At 43.4% G+C, this 17,551-nt stretch overlaps 1 protein-coding gene across 1 annotated transcript in view; it reads right to left on the bottom strand.

Moving 5' to 3' along the window:
• Window positions 1-17,551, bottom strand: part of xpr1a (xenotropic and polytropic retrovirus receptor 1a) — a 50,058-nt gene that overhangs the window by 2,646 nt on the left and 29,861 nt on the right. Inside the window, exons 3-15 of the mRNA XM_008330281.3 lie at window positions 16,884-16,985; window positions 14,295-14,515; window positions 14,058-14,207; window positions 13,872-13,955; window positions 12,613-12,694; window positions 12,339-12,526; window positions 12,052-12,231; window positions 10,141-10,309; window positions 9,544-9,744; window positions 4,212-4,378; window positions 3,866-4,005; window positions 3,035-3,259; window positions 18-1,978 (exon numbers count right to left, since the gene is read on the bottom strand). Of these exons, the coding sequence (XP_008328503.1) occupies window positions 1,921-1,978; window positions 3,035-3,259; window positions 3,866-4,005; window positions 4,212-4,378; window positions 9,544-9,744; window positions 10,141-10,309; window positions 12,052-12,231; window positions 12,339-12,526; window positions 12,613-12,694; window positions 13,872-13,955; window positions 14,058-14,207; window positions 14,295-14,515; window positions 16,884-16,985 (1,967 nt within the window). The 3' untranslated portion in view covers window positions 18-1,920. The remainder of the gene's footprint in view (window positions 1-17; window positions 1,979-3,034; window positions 3,260-3,865; window positions 4,006-4,211; window positions 4,379-9,543; window positions 9,745-10,140; window positions 10,310-12,051; window positions 12,232-12,338; window positions 12,527-12,612; window positions 12,695-13,871; window positions 13,956-14,057; window positions 14,208-14,294; window positions 14,516-16,883; window positions 16,986-17,551) is intronic.

Raw genomic sequence — 17,551 nt, 5'->3', positions numbered from 1 at the left:
CCGAGTGTAATAAAAACAATGTATATAAAGTCTTACATTTTTGCCCTAAAAAGTACGTAGTCAAAGGTCATTATAAAGAACCCCTCCAGCACGGAGTTGGTATAAAACCGTGAGTGTGATGGCAGTAGAAAGGACTTTCACTGCTGTAGGAAAACAATGTGTTCGATTTAGACAAAAGACTCATTTAGTTAAGAGCACTTTTCAACATCAAAAGTGTCTCCACCTGGTGGACAGAGAAGAACCGTGGGAACTTTACACAGTCCCTGCTCAGGGTCCACAAACTCGACAAGAGTAACGCCCCCTTCTGGTGGTGATCCCACCTGAACTCATTAGCTAACAGGAACTGGACCCTGGTTTCAACCAACATGGCTGCTGTCAGCAGCAACTGTGAGTAAAAACTGTGTTTCTTTCCTTTTTCTTTTTGAAACAACTGTTGTCTTTTTTCTTCTTCTTGACTCTCGTACACTCTCACATCTGACTGCGGCTGGTGAAGCTCACATACTTGGACAGTAGCTAGCTAGCTCTGCTGTGAAGAACCAGCTCAAATACAACTTAACTGGAGGCGGCCATTTTGTTTCCTGACTTGAAAACAACCAATTTGTTTTTGTTTGTTTTTTTTAACAGATATGGCAACATTTTCTGTAATTTTTTTTTTTTTGCCTGTTCACGAGGCAAACTGACGGCAGAAATACAACACACCGAGTTTGTCTACTTTTCTATAGTACTACACTGACAGAAATACTACACTAGTTCAAACAGTCCCTACAGGAGGAAACGGCTGCCTGTTACAACAGCCTGAACGGACACAGAAAAACCCTGCAGGCGTTTGGGTTTGTTACGTTTGACTCACGTGGACGGGGCTCAGCGGACGAAGCTGCCACTGCTACAAAAACACATTCATAAAAACCAGGCTTTGGTAGTTAATCGCAAAGATGCACATCGAACAGACTGAAGCTACCAGGGCCCTTCAAGAAACCACGTGATGCCACAAACGTTTTTGATCAAATTTTTTCAAAGTCGGGGACGAAGGGGTTTCTGACACGAGACTTATTAAAAGTTTGGCACAGTTTTAACCAAGAGAAAACATTCCAAACGTTATAAAATACATTAAGAATCATCATTGTACTAGTCTGACTAGTATAAACAACACATGTAGAAGTACTGAGCGACTACAACAGAGTAGTAATAATAATTATAATAATAATAATAATGCACATCCAAGATATTAAATATTTATGTTACAAAGTAACTTCACAGACTGGAAAGGTTTGAATCCAAACTTTTCCTCTTGTTTTGTGAATTAAAATGCACTTTTCCTGCAAGTGCCTCTGCAAAGACTGAGTGATTGTTGAGGTAAAAACAACCGGCAGAAAAAGAAGAAGAAGAAGAAACGGGTGGAATATAAAAAAGAACCAACGCGGTGGAACCAGTGGATTGGTTTTTTGATATGCTGTGTCCGGTTCACGATCAGGTCTGATTGACTCCGTCGTCTCCCCGTTGATCCTGGTGTTGGAGTTACAGTGCGTGTGTGCAAACAGTCGTGTGTAGCCCAGAAAAAAAAACATATATATATATATAAGGCAAATTTAAAAGAAAGAAAAAAGTCCCAAGATAAACAGCACTTTCAGAAAGGTCTGAGAGGAGGTTGATCTTCACCGTGACGTCTGTCCTTCACCTCACAATGACACTGTGTTTGTGCTTTAGTAGGTGTGTGTGTGTGTGTGTGTGTGTGTGTGCTATACTTATACAGACCACCTTCAGGTTGGCAGTCTTTGCTGAGTTAAAGGTTTACACAGAGGTTAATTATTACAACTGCAGGAGTGAATGTTAAGGCTGAGAGTCGGTGACTGAGGTCTGTATAAGTATAGAACTGGGTGTGTGTGTATACGTGTGTGTGTGTGTTAAAGATGGGGGGGGGGCTCAGCTGAAGGCCTCGTCATCCGTGTCTTCAATAAGCACCTTCGTGTCCTTTTTCGATCTAGAGGAGAAAAAAGATGTAAAAAATATAAAATAAACAGGATTTACTTCATGGTTTGATCTGACGCAGGGTGACAAACATACGGCCCGTGGGCCAGAACTCCCCCTCAGAGGGTTTAGTTTGGTCTAAGAAGGGAATTGAGTTTGCAATTAAATAAAATTAAAGACATTACCTGGAAAATTTATTTAAAAAAATATTTTCTACATCTAATAGGGAGGAATAGAACTACTTAAAATCCTCCAAATTTTTATACCAAGATACACTCTTCAATTTCTTTCGGCTTTGTCCATTTTTCCACAGCAAATCATTGATTTCCATCTCTCCCTGTTCTCTGCATCTCCTTCTCTGACTCCAACTATCTGCATGTCCTCCTTCACTGCATCCATATGTCTCCTCTTTGACCTTCCTCTCTTTCTCCTACCTGGTAGCTCCATCTCTAACATTCTTCTACCAATGTCTCCACTGTCCCTCCTCTGCACATGTCCAAACCATCTCAATCTGGCTTCTCTGTCTTTGTCTCCTAACCTTCCTGTCTCTGTTGTCCCTCTAATGACCTCATTCCTGATTCTGTCCATTCTTGTCACTCCTAAAGAGAATCTTGTCATTCAAAATTGGTCAGTTTTTGAAAAATTTTGGTTAAAATCTTTGAAAAAATAATTTCTTGAAAATTTTCAAAAAAAAAATTTTGAAAAAATCTTTTTGAAAAGTCTTTTTTAAAAATATTTTTTGTTGAAATTGTTTTTTGAAAAATTTTAAAAAATGTTCTTGAAAAAACATTTTTTAAATTTTCTTTGAAAAATGTTTTTTGAAAATGAAAATGTTCATTCAAAAAATTTTTCATGTCTTTACAATAATATACCGCTACAGTCTCTAAACCATACATCATGGCTGGTCTCACCACCGTCCTGTAAAACTTTCCCTTCACCTTAGCTGACACTCTTCTATCACAGATCACTCCTGACACTGTTCTCCAGCTGTTCCATATACCAAGATACACTAAAATATTTTTAGTTTATACTAAAATATTTCTACTCAAATGTCAACATTGAGTCTTACTGTGATGTGGACAGTAGGGGGCGCCGGAGTGACAGGCTGTGGGATCTCTTCCAGGTCTTTTTGCCCGAGCGGTTGCGGACGCCGTCCTCCTGGTCCATCATCTGCTCCCGCAGCGTCTGGGCGTCGGCGTTGAGCGGAGCCACAGAGATGTCCCTGACGGCCCGGAACTCACCGCAGTTGTTCAGGTGTTCGTTCTCCAGACGGAAGAAGTTCCACACGAAACGCCTGCAGACGAGGGGGAGGGACCCGGAGGTGATTCACCGGATGTGAAGGGATTATGGGATTGTTGGAGTCGGGAATGGATTACACGATTTACCTCTGATTACCGTAAATATTAATGAAATCGAAACTTTTTTTTTTTTTAACGTTTTTGTGTTTTCTGACGTGAGTCCTGGAGGTCATGTCTCTGGACATGAATCTCTGGAAGTTTCTGGAAATTTCCAACCTTGTTTGTCTTGTTTTTTTTTTTTTACACCAAGACAGATAAATAATTCTTCAAAATACTTCAATTCAAACATATGATAAATGACAACTACAAAAAATTATTTTAATGTCTAGTACAACAATGTTCGAGGTCCAACTGCCCCCTACTGGACGTAGTGTAATATAAACAAACTAGTAATATTTAGAATTGAAAGTATTTCACAAATAAATGTTTAAAAATATTTAAACTGTTCACTGGATGTTGGTTCTCCAACCAGATATTTAACGTTTAGAAACAAAATCAAATATCAAAGGCTGTGACAAGGGCCGCGAACCCTAGGTTGAGAAAGACGTTGTTTACTCACCAACACGTTTGGGAAAAACACACACTACGGAGCATGGACCCACCTGAAGACCTCCAGAGGAGCCAGCACGGTGGCTACGATGTCGCCGACAGAGTGGATCTTGGTCATGGTGACCAGAGAGAGCTGGATGGTCCAGGCGAAACGCAGGATGACGTCCTCCAGGATGGCGCAGTAGTAATACGCCTGCAAGAGAACGTGGACTTCCATCACTGTTCGAAGGTTGAAGATTTTTGAGGGGGGGGTTTCAAACCTCTTCAGTGATGAGAATTCAAACGTCTTTTAATAAAAGTGTGGCTTTGATCTGAACAGTTCTGAGGAGAACCTTCAAAGACAAGTCCACGTCTGAACGTCTCTGTCAGACGTTATCAGACTGTCGGTTGAATTCTCACCTTGTGTGGGTAAACGATTTCTTCCCTCAGGAAGGTGTTTTCTCCAGCTCCACGGTCAAACAGGCCCCAGTCCATACGCAGGTCCCAGATCAGTGTGTACAGAGAACTGATGATGGAGAACACGATCAGCATGTAGAAGAACGTGTCGGCGTCGGTGTGCCCTTGTTCTGGAACAAACAGACAAACAAACATAAGTTTAAAACATTTAAAAAAAAATGTATTCCATCTCTCTATGCTTTCATGACGAATAAAGTGAAACGTTCTATAAGCATTTGACCGCTAGATGGAGCCCTTGTTTCACGATAACACGAGCCATCTTCGTGGGCTGATTTATTAGTTCTAACGTTTCCTGTTAATAACAAGGTGAACGTTTTTAATCTCATACAGTGACGAGTCCAGAAGAGTCCGCTGCACAGAGTCAACAATGAGTTGAATAATAATATAATATAATTACAATCATCTATTGGAGGAGACACTTATAATTTGATTATTATTATTTGTTGATTTTTGTTACTGACTATGTAAAGTTTAGTTTGACCAATTAACCTTTTTTTAATTAATTATGTCATTAATTCATTATGAAAACTCTCTCCAATAACAGTGAATATGGGCCACGTTACCTGTATGACATACCATAATATATGTTTCTACTAATGACCTACATTAATGACCTACACCGACGGTCGGTCTGTGCTCTTGGTTGAAGCCCGACCATCAGGGCCTCGTTCGTTGGCCTAACACGGTCTCCTCAGACCCAGACGGCAACTGGTCTGGCTGCCATTTGTCACAGTCACAGCTTCTTCCTGCCGTCGGCCAATGAGAGGCCAGGGAGCAGATCAGGGGGGACAGTTCTGACTGAGAATCACTGCTGTTGTCTCCATCAGCTGAGTGACGGAGGTTTCTCAGCCGTAGATTACAGTCACGACCGGACGGTCGACTGGACTGGAGGAACATGTCCAGTGATGGGAGTTCTGAGGTTCTGAGGTTCTGAGGTTCTGAGGCCTGAGGTTCTGAGTCCTGAGGTTCTGAGGTTCTGAGGTTCTTAGGTTCTGAGGTTCTGAGTCCTGAGGGCCTGAGGTTCTGAGGTTCTGAGGTCTGAGGTTCTGAGGTTCTGAGGTGCTGAGGCCTGAGGTTCTGAGGCCCAAGGTTCTGAGGCCTGTGGTTCTGAGGTTCTGAGGGCTGAGGTTCTGAGGTTCTGAGAGTGTCGTAGTTTTTAACCCTTCTGTTTCCCACCAGGCTGGTTAACACCAGGGGTTAAAGCACGGACAGGGACGTTGATTAGACTCTGAGCAGAGGTCAACACAGGTCACAGGTCACTGACCCTGTGTCTCATCAACACACATGTGTGAGCATGAGTCTCTTGTACCTGTTCTCAGGTACAAGAGACTGAAGGAGAATAAAAACAGAGCTCATTTGAGGCTCATACATTCGTACGACTCACAGCTGACTGCACACTGGGAGTTTTCCATTTAAATACTAATATAATATGATATATTGAACAACAGCATGTGTTTAAGATGCACTGATATTTGATCAGCTGTAAACAATCAGCCAATCAGAGCCCACCATCCCAGTGCTTCTGGTCTGATACAGCGTTTAAACTGTTCAAAGAAGACAAAGAGGTTCAGAGATTTGAAAACAGTCGTGTTTATGGTTGGACGGTTCTGAAGGAGAAACTGGATCTAATCTGGTGCTGAAACACAGGGACGTTGATTAGACTCTGAGCAGAGGTCAACACAGGTCACAGGTCACTGCTGCTGTTACTACTGCTGTTACTGCTGCTGCTGTTACTGCTGCTGCTGCTGCTGCTGCTGCTGCTGTTACTGCTGCTGCTGTCACTGCTGCTGTTCTCCTCAGGTGAGGAGGAGGTCGGACTCTGTTTCAGCTCCTCTCCTGATGATGAACAAAGGCTCAATAAATGAAATGAACTTATAAAATCTGTCGGCTCTGGACTCATTTAAATTCTGGCCGAGTCCAGTGGACATGTGTGAGGCCTCGGTCTGGTCATTACTGCTCCTCACCCCTCCTCCTCTCCTCCCCTCCTCTCCTCTCCCATCCTTCTAACTGACGTCTTTCTTCTTTGTTGTTGTAGCCACTGTTTCAACATTTCTTTTAAATCCGTTCCGTCTCTCTGACTGGTCGCTCTCCTCCTTCCTGTCGACCGTTTCTATTTTGGTCAGATCTACTTCCTGTCGTCCTTCCTCGGCCTCTCTGTGGATGAAGCTCAGGCTTAAAGCGGCGTGAACTCCGCTGCATCTGTACCAGCCGTGTGTTTGGAGCCACTGCTCTGTGTATTGATCCTCCTGCTCTGTGTACGATCACACACTGTGTCACACGAGACCTGGGAATTCTGCCTCAACCAGGAAATCCTGGTCTCTGGTTGCAGCCGTCCGAGTGTGTGCTCAGGCTACAGTTTCATGACAGAGTCCAATCACTAACGTGGACAGAAACTCCCAGCTCGGAGCTCGGCTTCCACCAAACTGCCTTCACCTCAAACCCCAGAGTGACACCAGGAACGGCAGTGGATTTCCAAAAATAGAGGAGATTTGACCCATATCTATCAGAGATGAATGACACGTTCAGATCGGGAGAAACCGCACACACACACACACACACCTCGACCGGAGAACCCGGGATTTACTTCTTAAATTTACGGTTTATTTATTCATTCATTTCCCGTAGAAAAAAAAATTGCAGGCATTTCCTGGAACAGTGGTGTGAATCAGCAGTGAGGTCATCAGGAGCTGGAGCCGTGTGACGGGGTTAGGGATGAAGGTGACACACACACACACACACACACACACACACACTGTCTGTAACAGCTGTGAACATAAAACTGCTGCAGCTGTTTGTTTGTTTGTTTGTTTGTTTGTTTGTTTGTTTGTTTCAGCAGCGACAAACGACCGGGCGTCGGTTTTCTAATCCACTACGGTGAAAAAAAAACAAAACTTCATATTTCACATTAAAGGCTAAAAATGACGTGTGTCGTGTTTACATGACAAATATAAATTAAAAAAATGACGTCTTTGACATTTGAGAAGGTCAAAAAGGTCATGTTGTTTTAAAAACTTAAAATGTTGTTTTAAAACTTAAAAACTCATTTCACAGAGTAAACGTCAGGTCTGGAAAAAAAGTTGGAGGATAGGAAAAAAATATTAGAGGAACATGTACGTGACGTGAACTCACGAGCAAAATATTTGTCTGTTTATTAAAATTTTTTAAATTTAATAATGCTATAAATCTTTTTGTTTAGACTTAATTGTAACTTAGTCTTTGTCCCAATTAATATGAATCAATAACTATTCTCCTGGTGGATCAGAGTTCTTCTGTTTATTCTACTACAGGTCACAGGTCCACTCTGATTGGACCTCCTGCCTACCAGCCCACAAACCTAGCTCTGATTGGCTCACGCTAACGTGTTCCTCCAGTTTAGTATCAATTGACTAATTAATTGATTCATTGGTTTAAATATTTGCCACAGCTCATTGGTCCGTGTCTTGTTGTCAGGTTGATCCAGCGTTAGTTTTCATTCATCAAAGAGTCAAAAAAAACAAAAACAAACAACAATAAATTCTACATAAAAAAACACTGCCTTCCCAGCAGGCAATTTCCTCAATCATTTCAGTGAGTCAGTGTGTGTGTCAGTGTGTGTGTGTGTGTGTGTGCTTCCATCATTTAACCAGTGATCAGTCTGGGCCTCCATTATCATTCAGGACGAAGCAGCTTCACACAGAATAAGACATGAAGCGAAGGCCATTAGAGCTCAGACCAGAGGAGGAAGCAGGAGATGATTTAATAGACGACTTTCCTTCTGAGCTGCGGACGAGAACGCAGGTCTGTCCGACCGTCTGTCTGTCTGTCCGACCGTCTGTCCGTCTGTCTGTCTCTCTTCCTGGGTCTGTCTTTATCAGATCACTGCTGCTGCTCAGCTTAGGAAACCAGCTCACTGATTCAAATTTCATATAAAAAACTCCAGCAGGAAAGTAGCTTTTAACTGTTCACCAGTGTGAAGGTAATGTTTCACCGCTGACATTTCACTGACGTCTGATGAAGAATTTGAATATGGGAGAAGAAAACAGCAGCTTTGAAATGAAAAAAATAAATAAAAAGGACAAATATCTGAGGAGGAGAAGAAGTGAACCCCGACTGCTGTGTCTTTGAACACGAACTCCTTTGTGATACAGAATCTGAATGTGAATAATTGCGGAGAGTGACTGGACTTCTAACCAGAACTCTAATCACTGCTCTGCAGGTTTCCCTCCTCTCCTCCTGACGTGGACTTAAATCTACAAAAACCTTCTGAGTTCACACTTGTGTTCGACAAACCACTGATATTTCCACTTCAAAGCTGCAGAAAAAATCTGAGGTTCTGGAAACTCAAGGTCACCGCTGTGTACTGAACACACATAATACTACAACAAATACTGTGTGTGTGTGTGTGTGTGTGAGGCTGGAGGCGTGGCCTGAGTTCCCAGGTGCTGCAGACGAGACACACCTGAGGCTGGTTCTAATCTGCTGCCTTTAAAATCCTGACTGTGACCAGTCGATCCTGCTGTGTGTGTGAAGTCGTGGAGGGAACTGGAGTGTGTGTGTCTGTGTGTGTGTTTCTGTTTGAGTGAACTGAGAATTTTTTTTTGTTTTGGCAGTTTTTGATGTTTTATTTCCTTTTCTCCAAAATGAACCGCTTCTCGGCCGTTCACCTCAGTGTGTTTTTTTTGTTCTTTGTCAAAGTGAATCAGTCTCTGCTTTAGGATCAAACCCCGACGTCCAAACCCTGACTGTTAGATGATAGTGTGTGACTCTAAGACCAAGAAAGTGTCAGTATCTTCACATGAAAGATTCAAAACACAAATGTTTCAGAGAGTGGCTTGTTTCCTGGAGCTCAGTGACCTATAACCAGGATCAGGAAGAGTGAAACTCCTGACTGGAATTCATGCTAAACAGAAAGGCAACAGTAGCTCAGATAATGACTTGTTACAACTGAGATATTTACACGAGTGTCAAGAGGGAAGCTTGAAGGAGAAAAGACGGAAACTGAAGCTACAGTTTACTGGATTTAGCAACGTAACGTTTAGTAACGTTTAGTAACGTACCCTAAATGACTGGACGTTGTTGCTGCCCTCACTGGAGCAGAAAGAACATGATTGTCAAAGAATCACTCTCTCTCCCTAAACGTGAGGTAGCGGTGGGAAAGCTAGCTTGGGCCGCATACGTTCCCAGAGAACAAACACCGGAGAGAGACGACGGTTCTCCAGTAGGCTAGCTCTCTGTTAACGAAACTGAACTCCTTCAACGAAACATTCGGTGAATTCTCGTAAGATCGGCCTCTTACCTCTGTGCGTGGCGTACAGCGCCGCGAAGGTGACGACAAAGAAGGTGGTGGAATATTTCCCAGCGTTCACCAGGTGAGGGAAGGCCCTCTTTGAGTCGCGGTAACGCCTCAGACACTGGATGAAGCGGATCCAGGCGGGCATGCACTGGATGATGGCACGAAGTCCGTACGAGTAGCTGTGGCAGACGAACGCTCCGGCATCTGGAACGGAACGGAACAGAACAGAAACGTCAACATTCTCTGTCTCTCATCATGACTCACATCTGCTGCTACCAAGAAAAGCTCATTATTATGAAGGTCACATCACGACCCCCCCGCCCCCCCTTGTGGCCAAACATTTATGTTCCATTAGCTCCATGTTAATTGTCAGAGCGGGGGCTGAGCGGCCAGTGTTGGTGGTGACAGTGGGCAGACATTAAAACCATGTTCACATCACATTTGCTGACAGGACAGTGACAACTCTGTCATTGTTGTGTTCCCTAAAAAATCTAAAAAATTACACCTGCATGCTAGAGCTAGCCTTCGACAAACCTTCGGCTGAATCAGATGTTGAGCTAACCCACTGTTTCATGAGTGTGTGTGGAATCGAACCCTCACCTTTAGAAACGGGCAGCAGGCCTCTGCTGTTGCCCCACTGCAGCTCAAAGATGTAGAAACAGATGAGATACTCCAGGTCCATCAGGACAAACACCAGGGAGTTGAGCTGATCGGCCAACCAGAAGTCGGCAAACTCCACTCTGTGGAACGGAGCCGTGAAAACCCGGAACTGGAAGGAGAGAAAAAAAAAATATAAAGAGTAAATGAGGAAAAAGGAAAGATGGACGAACGGAACAGAAACGTCAGGAGAATCGACAGTATTTTCTTTTTTTTTCAAAAACCCGGAAACGTTCGCTGCAGAAAACGTCTGGACGTCGCACTGGTTAAATGGTCTTAACCCGTTCAACCCTGATTGTGTGAGTGTTTTTACAGCACTGTGACCGAGTCAATCAACAATTAATTAGTGTGTAATTGTCAGAGTGTTTCAACAGGGATGCACCGAGCAGGAAACGACCCTATTAATTATGAATAAAACACCGGCAGATAAAAGCTCCACAGCAGCTTATCAGCAGCAGCCACACCACGACACTAATGACACACACACACACACACACACTCTCTGTCTGTGTGTGTATTAATGTTGCTGTTCTGTTGTTCTGTAGCTGCAGCTCAGTTATTGGACCTCCTTCATAAAACAGTCCAAACCCCGACCCAGTCAACTCCGTCTCCGTCTCCGCCTCAGGCTCCGTGTGACATTCAGGGCCGAGATGGAAAAAGATGGAAAAAAAAAAACCTGCACAAACGCCGTCTCCACTGCAAATGTCCAATATTGATCTCCTCTTACAGAACTGTATCAGCTCATTATGTGGTTCTATCAACATGTCAATCAAAGTTTGTATTGATTGTGTGGCCGTTTCCCACACACACACACAGTGTCGGGGCTCAGCTGCCGAGGTTTTCATTTCGTGGACAAACAGCAGTTAATCCAGCTGTTTGTCCCTGCTGTTTGTCCCATAATGAAAAGTTTGTCCTCCGTCTCGTCTTCACTGAAACACAGTATTTATTACATTTGTTTCTACCATATAAACATAAACTGCAAACACGTGGTTTTATTGTGGCCGTTTCCACTCCTTCATGTTCAGAGATTTAAGATTAAAGACAAAACTGTGAGAGAGGGATAATAGGAGGAGCTGCTGCTGCTGCGGGGGAGGAGGAGGAGGAAGAAGAGGAGGAAGAGGAGGAGGAGGAAGAAGAGGAGGAGGAAGAAGAGGAGGAGGAGGGACAGAGGAGCTAAGGGCATCAACATACTGATAGATCTATGCCCGTAATGATTGCACAGTCACAGCCTCCACCTCCCCCGAGACGCGGCTGCATTCTATTATCTCTGCAGTCTGCTGCCCTCTGTCTCACTGCACCATCCTCTGTCTCACGTGCACTCTCTCTCACACGTGCACGTTTATAATGTCTGTTGAAATTGTACAAAAGACAAAAAAGGATCAGGTTTTTACCCTCGTGCCACGATATGATTTAATACGTTCCTGGTCACTGTTTGAGTCCAGGAAAAAAAAAAAAAAAAAAAACACGACTTTTGACTCGTGTCACTCACGTCGAAAAAATACCCATAATGCACTACACTGAATTCTATTTTGAAACTTGACCCTAGTGGCCAGACGCTATATTAAATCAGTAAATCATTTATGGGTTCTATGTAGGGATGTCCGATATCCCTACTTTTTGCCGATAAATGAGCTGCTATGCTGCCATCTAGTGGCTTTCACTTTAATATACAGCCGTTTGTGCCCAAAAATGTTTTGGTGAAACCCAGGCATTGTGTTCAGGTTTTCATTATCGGAGGAAAAAACAATAAAGATTCTTACAGATACTACGTAATTCTGCTAATATCCAGCCGATGAAATCGACTGACAATTCTTAGTTCAGTCGATCTGGACCGGAGGAGTCGGTGACACTGACCAGCAGTTTGAGGAGCCAGAATCGTGACTTGTAGTAGCAGGTCTTGAAGGGGTTGATGAGGAAGAGAACCATGAAGCCGTACAGGATGAGCGGGTTGATCTGCATGGGGATGTGGGTGTACTCCGAGTAGAGACAGGAGAGGATGCTGAGACACCACAAGACTCCCAGGAAACCAGCGATCTGAGGAGCAGTGACGCAGGAGAGTTACCGTAAAACACGTGAAAAAACTGAAGCCCAGAGAAAGAAAAACCCAGTTCAGATCCGTCTTCACGTCGTCACGTTCTGACCTCAAACAGGTGTTGGTGTGACAGGTTGTTCCGAGGGTTGATCTCAAAGATGAGAACATGGTTGACTCCCGCCTGTCTCCATCCGTACGTGTTAATGCCCAACAGGAAGAGGAACTGGATCAACAGGAAGCCACCGCGATAGATCCTCACCAGAGGCCACACGTTTTCAAAACGTATGAAGACGGCGCCTGAAGAACCGCAGAACCACAGACGGGTCACTCATCTGCGGCCCAGGTAGAACGTTCTAGAAGGAAAGTGTTTCCTGAGAACTTACCGGTCAGAACAAACGCGATGGCGAGGATGATGAAGAAGCCGCAGAAGAGGCCGACGCGGAAGGTTGTCCAGGCCAACGCAGGGGCCGACGCGGAAGGTTGTCCAGGCCAAAGCAGGCTGAGAAAACAAACAAACAAACAAACAAACAAACAAATGAATAAAAGGTGTGAAGAAGAAAATATGAAATTGTAACAGAAACTTTAACCTGTCGTCAAACTTTGACCCAGTTCCGTGAGGTCCATTCAAAGATCAACGCTCACGTCGTCCAAGACGAGGCAGGTACGACAGTGATTAACGCAGTAACGACAGCAGATATAACCTAAAGTACCACCAGCCTCTAGTATTTCGGAGGATATCCTGTGTGTGCGGCCGATGGAAAGGCACTTATAAAATCAATGAAGCCTCTCATGGTTTCTCCGTCTCCGTCTCCGTCTCCTCACATCTGCGTTTCCATCTCACCGTATCTATGACAGGCTTCTCCGGTTCGGTTCTGACTTCATGTTTATCCTCTGCACCGTGACTTTACAGCCCGTAACTACAGTAACTAGGTTCTTAATAACAGTAATAACAGTAATAACAGTAATAACACTATGACACATCTGTCAGACAGGAAATGAACTTCTGTTTTGTAATCAGCAACTTTGACTTTTGACCATCTTTAATGTCAGTTTTTGATGAAGTGTTCAATAAAATCGGAAACTCATGTGTGATTAGATTTTAACGTTTTTTCATCAGTCAGTTGGTGTTGTCGAAATTAACACATTATTTGGGTTAAAAATAAAAAAAATATCAGATTTTTTAACACATGGGCAGAACGATGAAAATAATATTTCAACCGTCCAATCAGTGATCATCGCTCTAATGGACAGTTAATACATTTGTTGTTATTTGGACACACTGAAGGAAATGTATCTGTGTCAATATTATTGTCAGAAAATAGTTTCTGGTCACAATTTACAACGACAGGAGTTTTATTTTTTTTTACTAAATATAATTTTTTTAACACATGGGCAGAACGATGAAAATCATATTTCAACCGTCCAATCAGTGATCATCCCTCTAATGGACAGTCTATACATTTGGACACACTGAAGAAAATGTATCTGTACCAGTATCTGTGTCAATATTATTGTCAGAAAATAGTTTCTGGTCACAATTTACAACGACAGGAGTTTTATTTTTTTTTAACTAAATATAATCACATCGTGACTGTCCAGAAGGACTTTATTTTTTTTAACAACAAATAGTTGACGGTCTGACCTGAGCTGCTCCCAGAGGAGGAACTCTCAGCCTCTTCATGGCCCTCTGACGGTCTCCTCCCTCCAGCTCTGATGTCACCATGGTCTGAGACACAGACAAAAGACAACAGACGTTTGAATGGACGTTGATGTGTTTGGCAGTTCTTCTGACTGTGAGTGTGTGTGAGTGTGTGTGTGTGTGTGAGACCTCAGTCTCGGAGATGAGCTGCGTGATCTTCTTGCAGGTGTAGAACGGTGCCACCTCCACGTGGGCCACACGCCAGTCGGCTCCACGAGGCGTGTCCAGGATCTTGTCATGTTTCTTCAGGATCTTACGAAAACCAGTGAAGTTCAAGTTCTGGGAACGACATGGAATCACAAAGACAGGATTAGAGTTAGGTCTGTGTGTGTGTGTGTGTGTGTGTGTGTGTGTGTATCCAGTCACCTGGTAGTTCTGCAGCAGGATGAGGCTGAGGTAGAACTCGCTGAAGGCCAACTTCAGGTCCTTGATGTTGTGGTGTTTGCAGCGCTCCTCCTGCGACAGATGGAACACCGTCTTGCGTTTTCTCAGACCGGGCGGCACGTTGTTCTCGCGCTGGGCGTCCAGCGACGACTGCAGCTCGTTCTGCAGCGTGGCAAAACGTCTCTGCGCTTCCGCAAGTTTTTCTACAGACAACAAAATAACAGACAGTCAGTCAGAAGAAGCTCCGGTGCCGAGAGTTGACTCAGGGTTTTTTTCCAGACATAAAATGTATTTGAACCTGGCATTCCATGTTCTGCCAGAACAGATTCTTATTAATTTTTTATGTGAATACTTTTATAACATTCTTTGTGCCACTGAGTCTTGTGAGAAATGTCAACTTCTGGACCTGACACTAATGTCCTTGACTGAAGACGGGTTTTTCTAAAACCTTAAACCAGAGTCTGATCATTATCTGGGTCAGTCAGCCACAGTCAAAGTGCATTTCATTCGATTCTCTTCTCCCTCCTTCCCTGCACCGACCCACTATTTTCTTCTTTAACCATTCACGTCCTGGCGTTAGGACTTGATTCTTCTCCCGAACCGAACCACGTGACCTGCTGACGTACGAAACCTTCTTCATTTCCTTTGACACTGTGTGTATTTACAGACAACAGTCGAACAGAAGCTTCACTCCAACAGACAGTCAGGGCAGTTGATGACCTTCACGCTTTGTCGCTTGAGTTCACAGCAACACCATATTCCCACAGATTAGAGCGGCTGCCTCACAGGTTCTGACGTCTGGATCCACATCAGTCCAACTGTTGTCATGTGATAACAACAGGAGACATGGGGGAAGTCTGAGACTAAATCTGATTAAATCAGAGACACTGGGAGTGTTTTGTTGTTTCTGCAGCAGAGAACTGGACCGTGAGGCAGACGGACCTCGGGTCGGCTCTGAAGAACCCACTGATCTTCCTCTGCTCTCAGTAACACAGAGGATAAAAGGATACACTGCTGCAGCACTGATGTGTGCAGGCGCCTTTTTGCTGTGGATTTACAGTAACCCACAATGATGAAAGTGTGGTCCAACCCGTGGCTTTGAAAGGTCAGTGAACCCTTTTAAAGACTGAAATATCCCTGTATGAAAGGAGCATCTTCTATTAACCTCTCTCTCCAGGTCCACTCTCTCTCTGAACATCGGCAGCTTTTCTAATCAACAAACAACTGTTCATGGACACAGTGCACGTCTGCGTATAGCACTGTTATTATTATAATGTAAATATATGACTATACTAACTCTAAGAAACTGCGTCCTGGAAAATGTCCCCAAAACGACACCGGTCCCCAAACCACAGGTCTGTTACGACATACATGTCCCCACTGTTCTAGGAAGCCCTGTACAGTATACACACACAGACTGATGATGAAGTGTCTGTTGGAAACAACTGACATTCCCTGCTTCATTTGTCTGAGTGAACGTGGTAGAAAAACGAGAGTTGAAGACAAAAATACATTTATGCTCACTAGTGCCCCCTGCTGGGCTGGCTGCAGGGTTGCATCTTAAAACATTTATTGTTGCATTTTTTTTCCTTTTTGTGTAAGTGGACCACAGACAGATAAAATCATTCTGTGAAGCTGCATTAAAGTGCTCAGTTCTGTGAAGCTGCATTAAAGTTATTAATTATTAAAAATAAACAGAATAAAGATGAACTTTTTTTTTGAAAAATAAACAGAATAAAGATGAACTTTGTTCACTCAAATCAAATCAATATTTTGATTTAAAAATACATTTCTGTCCAGAATTAAATGTCTGTGTTCCTCCTACATATTTGGAGGAGAATCGATAAATGTTCCACTGACGTCTCCATCATATCATACAGTATTTAAAGACAGGAAAGGTCTCCTCTGAAGGCTGTAGAAATGTCCTCGGCAGTAAAGTAAGTAAATGTCCAGTGGACCAAGGTTCTTGGTTATTTACGTTCTGTTCCTCGTCTGCACCGCTCATCCATCCATCCATCCATCCATCCATCTGCCAGTAATACAACCATCATTACAAGTGGGATCAGCCTTGGTCCAGGCCTGACCTACAGAAGCTGCAGTTACACAAACCAACTCTTCAGGACCGAAAGGGAAATGGAAACACACCAGAATACAAAAATACAACAAGGCTTCCAACCCACGTAACACCTCACCCACACACTCCTGTGTGTGATGTCACCATGTTGGTTTACATAAGGCGTTCAGTTAAGAATGGGGAGAGTTGGTGTTGATGGTTTCACACAACCAACGGTAACACCACGACGACGACGCAGCGAAATGATCGCTGCATCAGACAAAAACACAGGAGTGAAAGCAACCGTCTGGCCTCAAATACAGAACTCAGTGTTTAAACACAGAGGTCGCCGACTAGTGGTCAAACACAGGAAGTTTCAAGTTGATAAAAGTAGGAATTTCCAGCAATAATACTGGAATATTCAGTGTTAAATTTCTTTTTTTTTTTTTTTTTTATTTAACTCCTGACTAAGGCAAAGAGTTGAAGTTAAAAATCGAGGCTTCATCTCAAACACCGACCTGAATAGAACGTGTTGATTTTCAGCAGCTCCTTCTCACAGGTTTGGAAAAACCTCTCCTCGAACTTGGCGTAGTATCTCTTCACTGTGTCTTCATCTGTAACTAACAAACAAAAAAAGACACAACATTATTTTTGTTTCCTCCAGGAGCCGAGAACCAGCAGCACAAACATTCGTACATTAGCTGTGATGAAGCAGTTTCTCGTTGATCATTTTGTCCCTTTACGTTTGTTCCGTTTGAAGAGACTCTTTACTGAGTTATAAAGTCTTTTTATCTCCTTGTAAAAAACACCAACTGTAAAAATCACCGCGTTAAAACCACAAAGGTGAAGAGGGTTTTTAGTCGACAAACGGTGGCACACACACACACACACACACACACATACAGTAAATAAAAGGTGAAACAACTGCTCACATGGAAAATCAATTACAACATCAGTCAAATCTCACGTCTCCTGAAGTCGACCATTATTTTCCTCAGTTTTAAAAACCTTTTGTTGGACACGGGTTTGGATACAAAGTTTAGATCGAGGAGTGAGTTCTGAAAACAGGATGTGAACTTTGATTGAACGCTGACACGTCTGTCACTGCAGGTGAATTTATGTCTAAAGTCAACGTCTTCACAAACATCGACTTCATCTGGTCTGAGGACAGAGGGGGGCGCGCAGA

The sequence above is a fragment of the Cynoglossus semilaevis genome, chromosome 2 (genome assembly GCF_000523025.1).
Source record: "Cynoglossus semilaevis isolate Cse_v1.0 chromosome 2, Cse_v1.0, whole genome shotgun sequence".
NCBI classification, from domain to species: Eukaryota; Metazoa; Chordata; class Actinopteri; order Pleuronectiformes; family Cynoglossidae; genus Cynoglossus; species Cynoglossus semilaevis.
This window is presented reverse-complemented; position numbering and strand designations above follow the sequence as displayed.